General features: G+C 37.3%; 2 protein-coding genes across 5 annotated transcripts in view; both read right to left on the bottom strand.

Moving 5' to 3' along the window:
• col23a1b (collagen type XXIII alpha 1 chain b) overlaps positions 1-708 on the bottom strand; it is a 102,209-nt gene extending 101,501 nt beyond the window's left edge. For all 3 annotated transcript variants that reach the window (XM_079835571.1, XM_079835572.1, XM_079835570.1), the window contains exon 1: positions 76-708. The gene's annotated coding sequence lies outside the window, so the exon portion shown is untranslated. The remainder of the gene's footprint in view (positions 1-75) is intronic.
• A 1,139-nt stretch (positions 709-1,847) lies between these two features.
• Positions 1,848-14,295, bottom strand: clk4b (CDC-like kinase 4b). 2 transcript variants are annotated; one of them, XM_079835563.1, is made up of 13 exons: positions 14,191-14,278; positions 13,253-13,410; positions 9,941-10,166; positions 9,425-9,515; positions 9,068-9,134; positions 6,732-6,848; positions 6,482-6,648; positions 6,257-6,351; positions 4,590-4,719; positions 4,410-4,492; positions 4,250-4,329; positions 3,032-3,122; positions 1,848-2,173 (listed from the first exon to the last, which is right to left on the bottom strand). In XM_079835563.1, exons 2-13 carry the CDS (start codon positions 13,408-13,410, stop codon positions 2,027-2,029), a joined length of 1,452 nt encoding a protein of 483 aa, XP_079691689.1. In that variant the 5' UTR covers positions 14,191-14,278; the 3' UTR covers positions 1,848-2,026. The 2 variants fall into 2 exon arrangements, with proteins under 2 accessions (XP_079691689.1, XP_079691690.1); XM_079835564.1 differs by lacking the exon at positions 9,425-9,515 and having other exon boundaries at positions 1,851-2,173; positions 14,191-14,295.
• Between the last annotated feature and the right edge of the window lie 2,184 nt (positions 14,296-16,479).

Here is a 16,479-nt window from a genome sequence, read left to right as displayed (position 1 = left end):
AATATAAAACCCAAACCCGAATTTTGATTCAATGTTTGTTTAGGCAAGACATGTTAGAAAATATAGTCGCCTCACCTCTTGCACAAGTTTCTCAATGGCATCCCATAGAGTCGGGTGCGCATCCACTGTCGCGTGCACAGGTTGAATCACAGACAGTCTCTCCATTTCCAGAAGCTCAATTTTACGCTCAAGATGAGAAGTTTTGACGTTCGTAAACAGACAAACTGCCAGCGAAGACGCCGACAGCATAAAACACACGAGGGTTGTTAAGCAGTGAAATAGCGGTGATGTGTGATGTCCACCGCTGTCTGATGTCTTTGACACATCTTTTGAATTCCCGGTTGAAACCATTTTAGACATTGTGGTTATCTGGCAAAATAGTATCCTTGTTCTTGAATCCTTTTTTGAAACACGAGATGATCTTTATTTCAGTAAAGTGGAGTTTGTGGCTTCAGCGTAACTGCGGCTGACGGGAGGAGACGCTGCGATGTGATGCACACTAGAAGAGCGCGTGTCCTACTGAAAGTCTGCTGCGCGAGACAAGCTGATGGTCGCGCGCCTCTCTGTCTCGAGCGCAGGTTAAATTGTTTCCCTCTGAAGTGTCTACAGTCAGCCCCTTCCTCGCTGCTGAACTACCGTAAGCAAAACAATGTAACCGACAGTGTGCGAATTGTGTGTGCGTGTGTGTCTTCTCCCCTCCCCGACCCTAAGGTCAAAAGTCAAAACTAAAGGTTGACGGGGGTCTTAAGAGCATGTATTATTTTACTATGCAAGTATATTTCGATCGATTTTTGAAACGTTTCAGTGACCACAAACGTGAGACTAATATGCCTATGTAAGATGAAGCATAAGAACTGTAAATATCTAGCATTTTATGACCACCACATATCACAAATATTAACAAAAAAACAAATAAACAAAACCTACGGAGTTTTAAAGTCACGGTGGAATTAAAAAAATATATATTTTCTTGTTTTTGGAACATTGCATCATTATAAATGATTTATACACATTGTTTTCATTAATGAGCGAGTACATCAAAAAACCTTTAGTCTTTAAAGAAGAGAAGTTCCGACCACAAGTTTCTTTATAGTTACATTATCCTCCAACATAGCGAAAATGTATAACATTTGACGTATTCTAAAAGATTTTTCGGATAGGCTATCCGTCTCTCTTTCTTACTTTTTCCTGTTATTTATTTGTTTGTAATGTCACGCAAGCTCGACTTAAGTAACATAATACTAAACCAATGTTCTTTAACTTGTTAGTTTACGCTTCAACCACTAGAGGTCCAAAAGATGTTACCTCACTGGACAATGTGCCAAATACAATAAGCAAAACGTACTTCAAAAGGAAATTGCCGATACAGATAAAATGTGAGTTTGATGTGGGGTCAGAAATAACATATACTCACATTCTATGGAACGCAGGGTTCAAAGAAATGACAGCAATAACCTTTTTTGGCCATACCACACATTACATGACTCTCTAAATGTCAAATTAATAGTGGCTTTACTGCGCAACGTATTGTTTTTATCCGTCTGTAATAAAGAACACATATTAGAGTTGCAGCCAAGATAATTTGTTTTACATCTTGCGAAATCTCAAGATTTTCCCCACATGATGTCCATAATTACATAAATATAAACGAAAAGACTTCAGAACTAGTTTAAGTAAGAACAGGCCCTATGGCGCCATCTGTAGGAGAGACATTATATTACCGGTCCGTTTTCCTGTCGCCTAATGATGGATAAATAAATACGCCTAATGCACTCCAATACACTGTAATTGCTCTGAAGGTCAGTCCGCTATTAGCAATAAGAATGACACAATAAATAGACACAAATGGTGTGCATTCAAAGCATTCAAGTTTAATTTGCCAAAAGTACAGAAGAATTTGGCCCATATATTCAAATTGACAATAAATATGGACAGAGGTAATGAAGCAGGCAGTCTTAAAGCAGACTGATACAGTCAGCAGCAGTCTCCCTGGGAGCAGTAATGTTCATTTGATGTCGCCTCCATGTCACTTTCTCCCTTTTCTTAACGGATTGAAAAAGGGATGTCCGATGGCCTGCTCCAGGGTGATTCGTTTGGATGAATCATACTCCATCATCTTCTGTAGCAGGTCAAAAAGCAGCTCGTGCTCCGGGGTTTTAGAGGACATGTATTGCTGAGTACGGAGAAAAGATTCAACTATATTATTTTCATCTAGGCAACCCGAACAGCAATAGGTCTCAGTTAGGCTACATACTTGGCATCAATGCATCTTCAAATGTAGTGGTCCACAAGACTTTAAGTATTAAACATACAGAGCAATTACCAGGGGGGAAAATTAAATACCACTGGAATATATCGACAGAAAACCAACCATCAATTCAGAGAAAAACATGCAGTGTTTTCATTCCAAAACCTCGAACATTTTGTACGTGTGCATATAAATAGTAGGCAATAGATATTATACAAAATGTCAGTACCATACTGTTCAGAATATAAGATGATCATTCTTACGCCACATCAAAGCGGCCGCTTCAAGGATATTGACAGGCAAGAGCGTCAGTACGTAGCCGAAATAAGATATCATGGGCCTCGCTGGTAGGTATGTTCAGCTCTTTGTCGATTTCCAGTGCCTTCAGCTGGATGACGGCTCTGGTCATTTATTTTTTCGGCTACATACAGACACACTTGCCTGTCATTTTCTTTGAAGCGGACACTTTTAGGACCGCAGTGAGCTTTTCTTTGACTTAGAAGGCTCGCAACCTTCTAACATTACACTCTGACATATCGTATTTCTTGGCTGCTTGACTCCGCTGCGTTTATCAGTCCTGGGCAGAACAACCGTCTTACTCGTATTTGGCGCTCCCTATTGTTGCGGTGTATTATTGACATGTAAAAGTTTAGACCCCGAATATAAAAAGACGACACTTTTTTTTTTAGATGCATTTACAAGAAATGGTATTATCATAGCAGCATAATAAAATCAAGATTTGGGGATTTTAGAATTTAGTAGTCAGTTTACAATGATCTTTACCTTTAGAGGTTTACAGTGTTTCCTCACGTATCTCCCTGCTGAGCTGTGCTCGTCCCAGTCCAGTTTGTCATGATGCACATAGCGCCGCTTCCTGACAATGAAACGCAGTCATGCATCAGTCAAAGACAGGCCCCATAAATTCAAAAAACATCTCATATCTTCAACAGGGCTTCTGCAGGTTTTATGAAGGTAAATTTAAGACCATTTTAAGACATTTGAAAGAAAACAAGGAATAAAATGAAGGGAACAACATAACACGTCAATATGTTCTCTAAATGTCTTAAGCGCACAATGAGCTGTATTAGTGATACTTCAAAGTGAGAAAATACCATTTCCAACAGATCTCCATCTCCATTTTTAATTAATTTGACAAAAAAAATAGCTTAAAATCATGTTCACAAGATTTCTTATCTCAAACTTTATGATTGAAAACATCAACCAATGATTTCATAAAAATCAACTTAATTCAAAAGTAAGTAATTTTCGTACCCAATGACAGATGATATTTGTTCTTGTTTTAAGCATAAACTTAAGGCCCTATGAAATCTGTTTAATAATTTTTTTTACAGTAAATTCATGTTTTTAACTTTTCTGGACTCTGCTTTAATGGTTAAATTAAATTTTACTGACTTTCATTCATCTTCAGAACACAAATGAAGATATGTTTAATGAAATGGGAAAGCATTCTAAGCAACTACCACTTTAACGATTCAAAAAGATCATAAAGAGATCCTAAAACTAATCCATACGAATCAAGAGGTTTATTCCAAATTTTCTGAAGAGACTCGATCACTTTAAATGATGAACGAAAATCTAACCCTAATGTCATTCCAAACCCGTGAGTAAATGACAGAATTTTCATTTTTGGGTGAACTGTCCCTTTAAGTGTACTGATCTATTTTTGTTTTATTCATCCAAAATTTGCCAAATTCCGTGACATTCTGCATTATACAGTAAATTCAATTTTTATCAGTGGATTCTGCAATTTTGTCCAAATTTTCTGCATCGCAGAAATCATAGGGCCCTAATTTAAAGCCATAATATTGAATTTAAGAATTTCTAAAATTTAAGACATATTTAAGGCCTTAAATTGTGGATGGCAAATTAAGTCTTTAAAAAATTTTTTTTTTAAAACCCACAGAAACCTTATTAAATCACATGTTGAACTCGCAATTCGAAAAAAAAGCAGCGCAAACTAGTCTTGTCACAAGACTGCACCTGGTTTTCTGGAGTAGATGTGTAGGTATGGGGCCTAGAACCTTCTCCATCATGGCCAGATGCTCCTTACTGTCATGAGTCTGAAAAGAGCGAGTTTCTGTAAGTACGCTGCAACAAGCCTTTTGGTACAATAATAATGCTCATACGCAAAACATCATACCTGAAATAATGTTAATCCCAGATAGAACTCAATCAGGATGCAGCCCAAACTCCACACGTCACATGTCTGGTTCCAGCCCAGTTCTGCCAGCAGAGAATTGCAACATTTTGCAATTTACAAAATTGTGCCCACATTTTAGTGGATTAATCAACAACATAAAGAATAGTACAAATAGTTCACCCAATATAACTTCCGGGGCTCTGTAGTGGCGGGTTGACACCACAGAGGTATGATGCTCATGGTCATAGGTCGCATTGCCAAAGTCCACCACTTTCACATCCAACCTCTTCAAGGTCCTCTCATCTCGCTTCTGTAACATAATGAACATTACAGTCAGCATCCCCTCCTCACTAGAAATCAACACTTATTTTCTTAGACATAACACTACTGTTCAATATTTCAGGGTTGGTAAGGATTTTTAATGCTTTTGAAGAAGTCCCTTAAACCCCCTTAAAACTGCATTTATTTGATCAAAAATATGGTAAAAACAGTAATTGAGAAATATTACAATTTCTAACATTTCTATTTTAATACATCTGAATATGTTTTGATACATTTCATATATTTTAAATGATATACAGTATCGGTCAAAAGTTTGGATGCATTACTATTTTCAAGGTTTTTGAAAGAAGTCCATGTTCATCAAGCCTGCATTTATTTGAACAGAAATACAAAAAAAAAAAAAAAAAAAAACTGTAATATTGTGAAATATTAGTACAATTTATAATGGTTTTCTATTTTAATATACTTTAAAATAAAATTTATTTCTGGGATGCAAAGCTGAATTTTCATCAGCCATTTCTCCAGTCTTCAGTGTCACATGATCCTTCATAAATCAATGTTGGAAACAGTTGTGCTGCTTTTTTTTTTTGGGAACCTGAAATACTTTTATTTCCAGGATTCATTGATGAATAAAAAGTTAAAAATAACTTATCAATTTAACACATCCGTATATAAGTATACATTTCCAAATATACAAGTATTAGTTTCTTTAAAAAAAATAAAATATAAAACGCAAGAAAAGAAAAAAAGTTTGAACTGTAGTGAATACTGCTGTTCTTTAACTTTTTATTCATCAAAGAATCCTGAAAAAAAAGGATATATTTATATCCTTATAAAAATAAACATTAAGCAGCACAACTGTTCCCAACATTGATAATAAATCAGCATATTAGAATGAATTCTGAAGGATCACGTGACACTGAAGACTCATGCCGAAAATTTGCATCACAGAAATAAATGATATTTTAAAGTATATTAAAATGGAAACCCATTATTTTTAATTGTAATATTTCACCGTATTACTGTTTTGTCTGTATTTTCGATCAAATAATGCAACCTTGATGAGCAAAAACATTAAAAATAGTAATGTGTCCAAACTTTTGACCGGTACTGTATAGATATAAATTATAATAGATATAAATTATAAATTAATAGATATAAATTATATTTATAATTTATTCCTGTGATGGCAAAGCTGGATTTTCCTCATCATTACTCCAGTCTTCTTCAGTGTCACATGATCCTTCAGAAATCGTTCCAATATGCTGATGCTCATTTATTACCATTATCAATGTTGAAAACAGCGGCTTAATATTCTTGAGAAAAGCGCAATACATTTATTTTCAGGATTCTTTGATAAATTGAAACTTCGAAAGACCAGCATGTATTTGAAAGGGAAATCTTTTGTAACATTATAAAGGCATTTACTCTCACTTTTCACCAATTTAATACATGCTTCCTGAATGAAAGTAAAATATTAATCATTTATTTCAAAAACAAATACAAATCTTACTGCCCCCAAACATTTTATCTGTACTGATATTTTATGATGCTCTTTTACTCACCATCTTGAAGTTATATTTAATGTCATAGTCGGAGTCCACAAAGAGAATGTTTTCAGGCTTAAGGTCAGTGTGCGTCAACTTATTTTGATGCAGAACTGATGGAAACAAGGTGAAAAATAAAGTGATTTACCACCATCATGAAATGGATTTAGTGGTTTATCACTCCTATGAAATGGTGCTTAACAAGGATCTATATATCATTGACGCATACATATATACACTCACAGTGCACGGCTCTAAAGATCTGATCTGCCATGAGTCTGATCTGGTTCAGTGAGAAGGGCATAAATCCATTCTCCTTCAGGAAGTCGTATGTGCTCAGTCCCAGCAGCTCAAACACGATGCAGACGTGGCCGTGGTGATCGAACCAGTCAAGCATCCGGACACAAGCACTGCAAAGACACAGAGGTGAGTTATTACACTGCTCCATTTGGTCTATTCCCAAAGCATTTCAACCTTGAAGTCAAATACTCACAATCTTTTTTCGCCATCAAGCGAATTTATCCGCTCAAGAACATCAACTTCCGACATGGCTGCCTCGCGGTATCGCTCAATATTTTTGATGATCTTCAACGCCACTCGTGTACTACCTCTGCAAACAAAAGCACACTAGGTATGTATACATGCATTTTTGTTCATCTGAATTACTCCAATCTGATTTCAGATTCTGAAAGTTCTCTCTATATGAAGCCTATACTTTGCATTTATGTTTTCATGTGCTTTTATGTATTTCGAACATACTTCAGTGCAATCTAATACACAGTTGCACAGCCATTACATTCAGAACTGTAGAAAGCCACAGAGAGTATAATTGATGTTTCAGCCTTAATGACATACCTAAAAGGAAAGCTGATTAATATGTCAGAAGAAGGGCTGTGCGATATGGAAAAAAATCACTATAAAAATTTTTGGACCAATATTGCCATTTCAATTTAAATCACAATTTTGAAACGATATTTATTTACATACATTCATGTTTGTATAATTTTTTTGTGACCGTTATTTCTTTATGACTGTTTGAACACTTTTCATATGTTGTGCAGTTTGTAAATGCCTGTATTTTTGTTCACCTGGTTGGAAATGTGCCATCGTTTTTCTACGTAAACTGTACGATGTTGGATGATTTTGAGCCGCCTGAGACCATTTTTGAGAACCCTAAAAGATTCCTCTGATCCCTGGGCCAAACTATGAAGTCTTTGATCGCTAGTTTTACATGTTCGCCGACAGCCGATTAATGACCACTGCGATCAAATTTTACCTCCAACGAATTCTGTCAATGTGCAGACCTGCAGTGTGACTTCTACGACAACCAAGTCAAAAAACAATAGGAGCACAGAACCTGACAATGCAAATAGTGAGACAACAACAAACCACAGCTTGCTCTACATTCACATATCTTCAGGTTTTTTTTCCCATTTCTTTTTCATTCAAAGAAAAGCCATGATCAAAATTAACACTAGAGTTTGTTTTTGTTTGCTAGCCACCATTTCTATCCTGCATGTACTAATGATGTAAAACTCCGGATTAGTCTCGAGTGTGTCTGTTTTTAAAGGATTAGTTCACTTGAAAATGAAAATTTCCTGATCATTTACTCACCCCCATCTCATCTAAGAGGTTCATGTCTTTCTTTCTTCAGTCGAAAACAAATTAAGTTTTTGGAGGAAAACATTGCAGGATTTTTCTCCACATCATAAACTTCCATGACAACCAAAATGTTGAAGGTCCAAATCAATGCAGTTTCAAATCGCTTCAGAGGCTCTGTGCGATCCCAGAGGAATAGGGTCTTATCTAGCGAAACGAACGGTCATTTAAAAAATAATAATAATTGGTATCATCTTTTTTTTTTTTTTTTTGGAAAATGACCGATCATTTCGCTAGATAAGAGCCTAATTCCTCGTCTGGGATCATGCAGGGCATCTGAAGCACTTCGAAACTGCATTGATTTGGACCTTCAACATTTTGGTTGTCATGGAAGTTTATGATGTGGAGAAAAATCCTGGACTGTTTTACTCAAAAAAAAAAAAAAAAAAACTAATTTCTTTCCGACTGAAGAAAGAAAGACATGAACATCTTGGAAAAGATGGGGGTAAGTAAAATATCAGGATATTTTCATTTTGAGGTGAACTAATCCTTTAATGCACCTTGACTGCCGTATAGTCTGACATTAATGACAACTGAGATCCCACAGTGTGACATGGCTTAAAGCTGGGATCATGTTCGTAAAGTCATTAAGGATTATTATAAATCGGACAGTGTACACTCCGCTTTAAGTGCAACATTAAGATTGCACACTGAGGGGGCTGGCGGAAAAAAACGTGCTTTCTGCAGTTTAGAAAATGCACATGCTCACGTCGTGATTTTATTATGATTTCGATTAATAGTACAGCCCTATTCAGAAGAGCTTTTTATTTCAAATATTTAGTAAATGCTCAGTCTCCTCCACTGGCCGGATTATAAGACGTAAACAAACATGTTTTACTTTTTACAAATGTGCATATGTAAACAGATTATTATAAAAAGATATGGCCCTGCACATATGCACAAGATATTTTTAAACCCAATTCAGAAGATATTCATAATCAAGTATTTACATAATACATTTTTTTCCTACTGATCCTATTTCAGGTCTACACCAACCCTTTCAATCTGATCAAGCCCGACCAGATCAATTGAGGCGTTTACATGAAGGCTTTTAAATCTGATTGAGCCATCAATCTGATTACTAACAAATTCATTTGGTGTATGTAAACGAAGCAAATGTTAAATTAAAAAAAATATGAAATGACAAAGTCGTCACAGAATCTGGCTTACTTTGAGTGGTCGAGGCACTCCACCACTTTCCCAAAGGCGCCTTCGCCCAGAGTCCCTACAATCTCATCTATAAACAGGGTAAAGAAGCAGTAAGTAACTGTGACTGGAGGATGCAACATACAAAAGCACATATTTTACAGTACTAATGAGGACTTAACAAGCTCATTCCAGTTAAAATCAAATTCATTGAGTATAAAAGTCTGTGCCAAATTAAAGTTTTCACAAATGAAAGTTAAATTGTAAGTGATTAATATTAGAAGTCTTCAAAGGTCCCCTTATAACCCCCAAGTGTAGGCTGAATTGTCCCACTAATAGACACAGAACAGACAGTTATAGAGAAAGGTTTGTGTTCTATACATCTTGCTCTTAGCATGTCTCCATTGTGATAGACCAGGTGACCCTCCTCATCATCCTCAATACTCTTGGTTCTTTTCCTGCGATGACTTCTCTGGAGTACATCATCACCACCATCAAACACCAGTCAGAATCAGGCCCGTACGCATCATTCATTCATTCAGCGAGGGGGGGTTGATGAAGGGGAGGGAGTGATTCGGACCCCCACGCCAGGCCACGGCGGCGGCAGCAAATTCAAATTCATCGCCAAGCAACGGCACAGGGCCACCATAGTGTGTGTTACAGAAGAAAGACATGGCAACACATTTTCAGACAAGAAACAACTTTCTTTGAAGTGTAGCTAATTCTGTTCATGACCCTCAACCAATCAGTGTAGATCAAGTGAAAAAAAATAAACTGATTCCTTGACCACCTTACTGCAAGTACACAGCGGATGGTTACTACGGTAAATCTGGACTTTAGAAACATGAACAAATGCATCAGCTCAAGTAAAAATAAACAGAATGACAAATCGTTTACCGAGTTTGAGCAGGGACTGGGGTGGCGTGAACGTTGGCGCTCTCTGCTGCTGCGCCGACTACGCCCGCTGCGTGCGGACGACTGGCTGTAATGGTTGCCGTCTTTCTCCCGCTCCGTCTCCGCCTCGCCAACCGGGTCCATCTGACCCTTATGATTGCCATGCTCCGGACTGGCCTCTCTGGGCCTGCGCTCTCGGCAATCCAGCCTCTTTGAGCTAATGTGACACCTGACAAGAACAAACATCACTGAGGAAGAAGACACAGCTCTACGTCTAATGACAATGACATTTTGACAGCTAAATTTATAACAGGCTTTTATTTTGCAGCAATTTATGAACCCTTTCAGCAGGGGATAAGGAATGCTGAATCGTGATCTGATGGGTGCTGAAAGCATCAAGTGTCGTCTCGAAAGAGTGGAGTTCAAGAACAAGCTATACTTAGAAAGAGCCACAGAAACAAACTGAGAGAGCGGTTATGAGTGAAAGCGATGCTATAACCTGTCAATGTTGCAGCAGTAAATCTGTTAGTAGAATGCCTGAGCGTTGTGTTTGATTTAAACAACTTGTGATCCAAATCACAGCTGTCAGCCTATAGAAGAGTAGCAGAACGTTCTGTGTTATGGCCTTCCTGACGGGCAACATTTTAACAGACCATAAAATCCATTTTTTAAATATCAGATGCATTCTGCATAATTTCTGCTTTAGAAAAACAAATGCAGATTATAAATAAGTGGTATAATGCTAACGATAACTATAAAGTTTTAATAATTATTCTAATCCTTTGAGAATAAAAGGCATCCACCACACACCACAGCTAGAACAATAACGACAGAGGAACAATATCGCTGGAATCACTTTATGGACAATTTTTCCCACCCGATGAATGACATTCACTCATACAGTCTTGGTAAATTACCGGTAAGAGATCATGTGAACAGAACTTTTTCAAAAATACAGATAAATCAGTTCCAGCAATACACCAGTAAGGGAAGTTGTAACATTACCAGTAATGTGCACTGTGTGAACGCAGAATGAAGATTACCGGTATATTCACGTATGAAGTCAGAACGAGCTGATGCAGGAAGTCTGCTTTGTGCCAATCATAAAGACTTATGAACATGACGTGACTACTCCGTGCTGTTTGCAGTACGCTTTTTAAAAGTTTTTCTATGTAAATATGCGCTAAATTATCATCTTTGTCCGTTGTGCCGCATCTCGCAGCTTTTTCAATGCGTCACGCTCGAGACCCAGGCTTCTTTTGCATTCATCAGCGCTGCGGCTCTGCAGTTGGACAGTATTACACGCGTTCTGTTTGATCATCCATTATGCCTGTCACTAATCAGAAAATGCTGTCAAAATTAACAGATATTGAAACTAAAGCACTTCTCATACGGGCAAATGAAGACAACAGTCATTACTTGCGATGATTGACATCACAGCATTTACCGGGACTTTGCTGCTGATGTGTGAACAGTCTCTTACCGGTAAAAAGCCAGACCGCCGTTGCTTGTAAGAATAACACATCTTTGTATTTACCAGTAAAGTCATTCTGGTAATTTTCCAGGATTGCTGTGTGAAATGGGATATTGACAGCCAATTGGAATTAGTGATGAAACGAAAGTAGCGACAGATATTTTCTTCCATATTTGGATGTATATCTGAGTATAAAGGTTTAACAAAAAACTAAATATGTACGGCGAGCACTTGGTTCAATGCATCAGTTGTTGATTGGATGTTACCACAGATGAATGCAAGCTAGCAGGGGCATGGTTTAAAACGACTAAATGATTAGAAGCAGAAGATCCAGTTATGACATTATGACCATTAAACACACATTTGTTCACAAGAAGATCTATAACATGCATTTAATGCCAACTTTAGTGGCAAGTGTTGGGTGACATAACACTTAAGCCCCTTTCACACAGAGATTCCGGAAATAACCTAATGTGTCCTGGGACCTGATTTCGGTTCATCCACACTAGGCTTGCTGCAATAATCAGTGTTGAAATGACGTTAACTGACATAAAATAAAATTGTATGTAATTTTAATTTAGTTGAAATTAACCTGATGTACCAAACTAAAATAAACATTAAAAACTATACACACATTTTTTTTAAATAACAAAATTACTTTCAACTAAAATAAAAATGATAAAAATTTAATTGAATTCAAAATATTAATAAAAACTATAATAGTATCTCAGTAATGCCAAAATAACACTATTAGGGCAAAATCTGTTTATTATATATAGCTCTGAAAAAAAATAAGAGACCAATTAACATTGAGAAATCATCGAGAATTTTGATATTTATTATATGAGAATTTTTTTCCAGAGCTGTATATAAATAAAAAGGCAGAATTAGTTTAAATTATAAGGTTTAAGAAATTATAAGTTAATAAGAATTAGTGCCCTTAAAGTTTCAAAATTCACTCCTAAATTTTTGAAGTTAGGAGCACAGGTGCTGCTCCTTGGGGGGAAAAAAGCAAGCGTCAAGCCCTGGTGATGTCCCTGCAGCGTCTCAAGTTTATGATCTGCGATTTATCTCTCAAGAAAACATGCTCACACTTTTTTTCCCCTGATTCATCATAAACTAGCACATCCACTAAGCTGGCGAACTATCTCAGCTTTAGGGCCATCACTACGACACAACCCTTACAGCATTGGTCCTGCATTTTGTTCACACAGGGCACGTTCTGGGACTGATCCCGGCAATGTTACTAGGTCCCCATCCCGGGGACGTGTTTGTGTTCACAGAAGTCGCTCTAACAATGTTATGGCAATTTTCTGGGATCAACGCTCTGTGTGAAAGGGGCTTTACAGAGCGTTTCGTTTGTGTATCATTCCTGGAGTGAACAAGTCTACAAGCTCTCAGTTTGCTCTGCTACTGCATTAAAAGAAATGTCGTTTCAACTTGTTAAAAGTGGAGCTGAACAGTTAAATCCATGATAACGGATATTACTATTTAACAAGCAATGAAACATCACCAGTTTAGTGACAGCACTATGGGCAGACATTGAAAACTTCATAATCTCACAACATAAATTTTGCATGCTCCACTTGCAGTCTTAATGACAGAGCTATTTTACACCAGCAGGATTCTCTGAATTGCAAGCACAGATCAGGAGCCTCTGACAGGCCCGATTACAGCACTTGTCACCCTAGCAGTTTGTCTTTGAATCCAAGAACATGCTACACTACATCATGTAAGGCAGGATAAGACAACAGCAAATCTAACATATACAGTACATTCTAAGTGAAAGGAAATAATGCACATTCTAAATTGATTTTTTGTATCTGTAGAGTCTGTCTTACCTCTCGTATGTTTTGTAGTGATGGGTTCGCCCGGGCTGCCGCTCTCTTTCCCCGCTGGGCGAGCTGCGCTTCGGTCTCTTGTGCACCTCCACCCTCTCCTCCCAGCTGTACTCCGCGATCCAGCCAGCCGGCGACCGCATCCGCTTAGATCGCCGCATCTGACCACACCAGAATAGAAAAAAAGGCCCAAGTCATAAAAATTACGACAGGGAAACAGTATCCCAGGACATTCCCTACTCCCCGCTGGGTTGTAAAATTGAAGACAGCCGAGGTGATGCCAGCTCTCAGTCTCCGCTCCAAATCTAGTTATTGGATTTCATGTTGCCGGGTTGTTGCAGTTGTTTTGACTTGTTAAAAGTTGAGCTGAACAGTTTACCATGCAGTAAATCCGCGTTAACGGATATTACATAACTTATTTACAAGCGATTGAACATCACCAATCAGGTACAACTTGGTTACTCTAAATTAAGGTTTGGGCGAACACGTATTCCGGCTCATTGAACGCAATGTCCCGCAGTAAATGCAGAAATATATTTGATCATGATATCAATAAAATCAAACGGTTGTTTGTTTACAGTCGCAGTCTTAACTTTCATTTTTGGTTGCCTGGTGACAAAGAGCCAATCTCATTTGCGCGCTAGCCACCGCCCTTCCACCTCGAATATAAACAAACCTACTCGAGTTACAACGCCAGACGACTATGCACTTACGGGATTATATAATTGTTAAAACGTTAGGGATCAGAACGCCCACAAAGTTAATTATTTATCAACAAAAAAAACGCTTCAAATCTGAGTGTTTTTCTTGAGCGGCTAGCCAGTTAGCATCCACGAAAACGCAAGGCACTTTGACTATTCTTCACTACCGCAGCCTCGAGGTAATTAATACACTTTTAAAGAAACTCTTATGTTACATATTTAAACTTAAAATGCACTAACCTTTCACCTGTTTATTTCAAGTCGTAAAATAAGACACTTTGCTTTCCAGACTGCACTCCGCCTCCGTTTATGACTTCAGCTTTACGTTAAAAGACCACTTCCGGTGGCGAGGATTTCTGGGTGAACACTCAACAAAGCACAAGTCTTCTTGTCATGTTATAGAGGGAGTTTGGCGATACAATTTAAATATTTTCTTTATTATTATCTAAGACTTTGTTTCAAATGAATAAATTACATTTTATAACTGCTATAATAGTAGCCTGAAATAACTATTTTAGTCCATTTAATCAAACATTACGATGTCTTTGTGGCAACTTTGTCCTGTCGCCTCCTCTGCAAACTCTTCTACATCTTTTAATCTATACATACAACGTTGAGGAGTTTGAGAACGTTTTATTCTCATTACTACATCTCTTAATAATTATTCAGTATTCACAAATGAAATTACATAATTATATTCATAATCAGTTGTTAAATGTTTTACAATTATATTGTTATTCTTCACTTGACAGTTTTAATAAACACCGAATTAACACAAAATTGTAAAATGCATCGTATGATCTCATGAATTACTGTCAGGGTTTTCCAATTTCAGGATTCTGTAGACCTCTAGGGGTCCATGAAGGAACTGCAGTGGGTCTGATAGGCCAAAAAGAGAGAATTTTCTTTAAAGATGGACATTTCCAACTATAAAATGAATGATCTTTTAGTCGACACATACTGTTATTTAATGGATTTTAATTATCATGAAGTGCTAAATTGTTTTTTTTGTAGCATCCCCGGTATGACTGAAAGTCTGGGTCTTTGAAACCCCTGGATTAAAGAAATCCTTGATTCTGTTGAGAATAATTAGAACATGTCTTTCTACTTTGCCACCATCTATAGATTACTTGCTTTGTGCCTGATTTATTAACTTAAGTGATCGCCCGTCCACTGGCCATGACAACTGTTTCTCTGATTAGTCCCTATGGAATTCTAACTCTGTAAGGCATGGTAATAAAACCTCCCAAAGCTCCCACAACACTCCCTTTAATGTGAAAGTCAGTGTTAACATAGTGATCATTTCATTAGGACATGAACTAATGAAGACTCATCTAAAATTAAAATCCCTGCTTTTTACGGTAAAAGGGTCCTCCTTTTAGTGTCAGATGACATCACATTTGTCATGTCCTTAGGGAATCATTTAAAGGGATAGTTCACCCAAAAATGAAAATTCTGTCATCATTCACTCACCCTCATGTCGTTCCAAACCGGTAAGACTATCTGTACTCTCAGCTACCATTTTTCATAAAGAGATCGTAAAACTAATCAATATGAATTTAGCTGTTTAGTCCAAATTTTCTGAAGGGACTTGATTACTTTATATGATGAACAGATTGAATTAAGGCTTTTATTCACATATAAACATTCATCAGCGAACATAAACAGGAACTCAACCGAACCTGCTTGATGTACGAGAACAAACTTAATTGGTTCTTGCTGAAGCTCAAACGTGCTGCGTAATGCGAGAATGAACCTCATTGGTTCTTGGTGATGATCAGTCGTGCTGCGTAACATGAGAATGAACCTCATTGGTTCTTGCTGAAGCTCAAACGTGCTGCGTAATGCGAGAATGAACCTCATTGGTTCTTGCTGAAGCTCAAACGTGCTGTGTAATGCGAGAATGAACCTCATTGGTTCTTGGTGATGATCAGTCGTGCTGCGTAATGCGAGAATGAACCTCATTGGTTCTTGCTGAAGCTCAAACGTGCTGCGTAATGCGAGAATGAACCTCATTGGTTCTTGCACTTTAAGTGAATATGCTTAAGGTTCTGTTTACCGCAACTGATGTGCGAGTTGATGAATGTTTATGTGTGAATAAAAGCCTAAATTCAATCTGTTTATCATATAAAGTGATGGTGTCTCTCTCAGAAAATTAGGACCTAACCATTAAATTCATATGGATTAATTTTACAAACTCTTTATGAGATTTTTGAAGCATCAAAGTGGTAGCGTAGATGTCAATGGAGGGACAGAAATCTCTCAGATTTAATAAAAAAGATCATTTGTTTTCTGAAGATGATCGAACGTCTTACCGGTTTGGAACGACATGAGGACGAATAAATGATGACAGAATTTTATTTTCGGGTCAACTAACCCTTTAATTTTTAAGTTCCACCTTTCCTGTTCACACTCACCTTGACTGAAAAATGAAAAATAAATATAAAAAAAGACACTTTCCACCATCATAAACATTTATCTTCCTCAAACATCTAGTTGATATTTTACTGCAGTATTTCGCCACATTTT

This window comes from Gobio gobio (genome assembly GCF_949357685.1).
Source record: "Gobio gobio genome assembly, chromosome: 14".
NCBI classification, from domain to species: Eukaryota; Metazoa; Chordata; class Actinopteri; order Cypriniformes; family Gobionidae; genus Gobio; species Gobio gobio.
This window is presented reverse-complemented; position numbering and strand designations above follow the sequence as displayed.

Bases quoted from the DNA above. Each gene is read 5' to 3' on its own strand.
- clk4b (XM_079835563.1), bottom strand. From the start codon at position 13,410: ATGCGGCGATCTAAGCGGATGCGGTCGCCGGCTGGCTGGATCGCGGAG. The intron at 6,352-6,481 runs GTGAGTGTATAT...TGTTTCCATCAG, and splicing joins GATCTTTAGAGCCGTGCACT to TTCTGCATCAAAATAAGTTG. The intron at 4,330-4,409 runs GTATGATGTTTT...CGCTCTTTTCAG, and splicing joins TGGGATTAACATTATTTCAG to ACTCATGACAGTAAGGAGCA.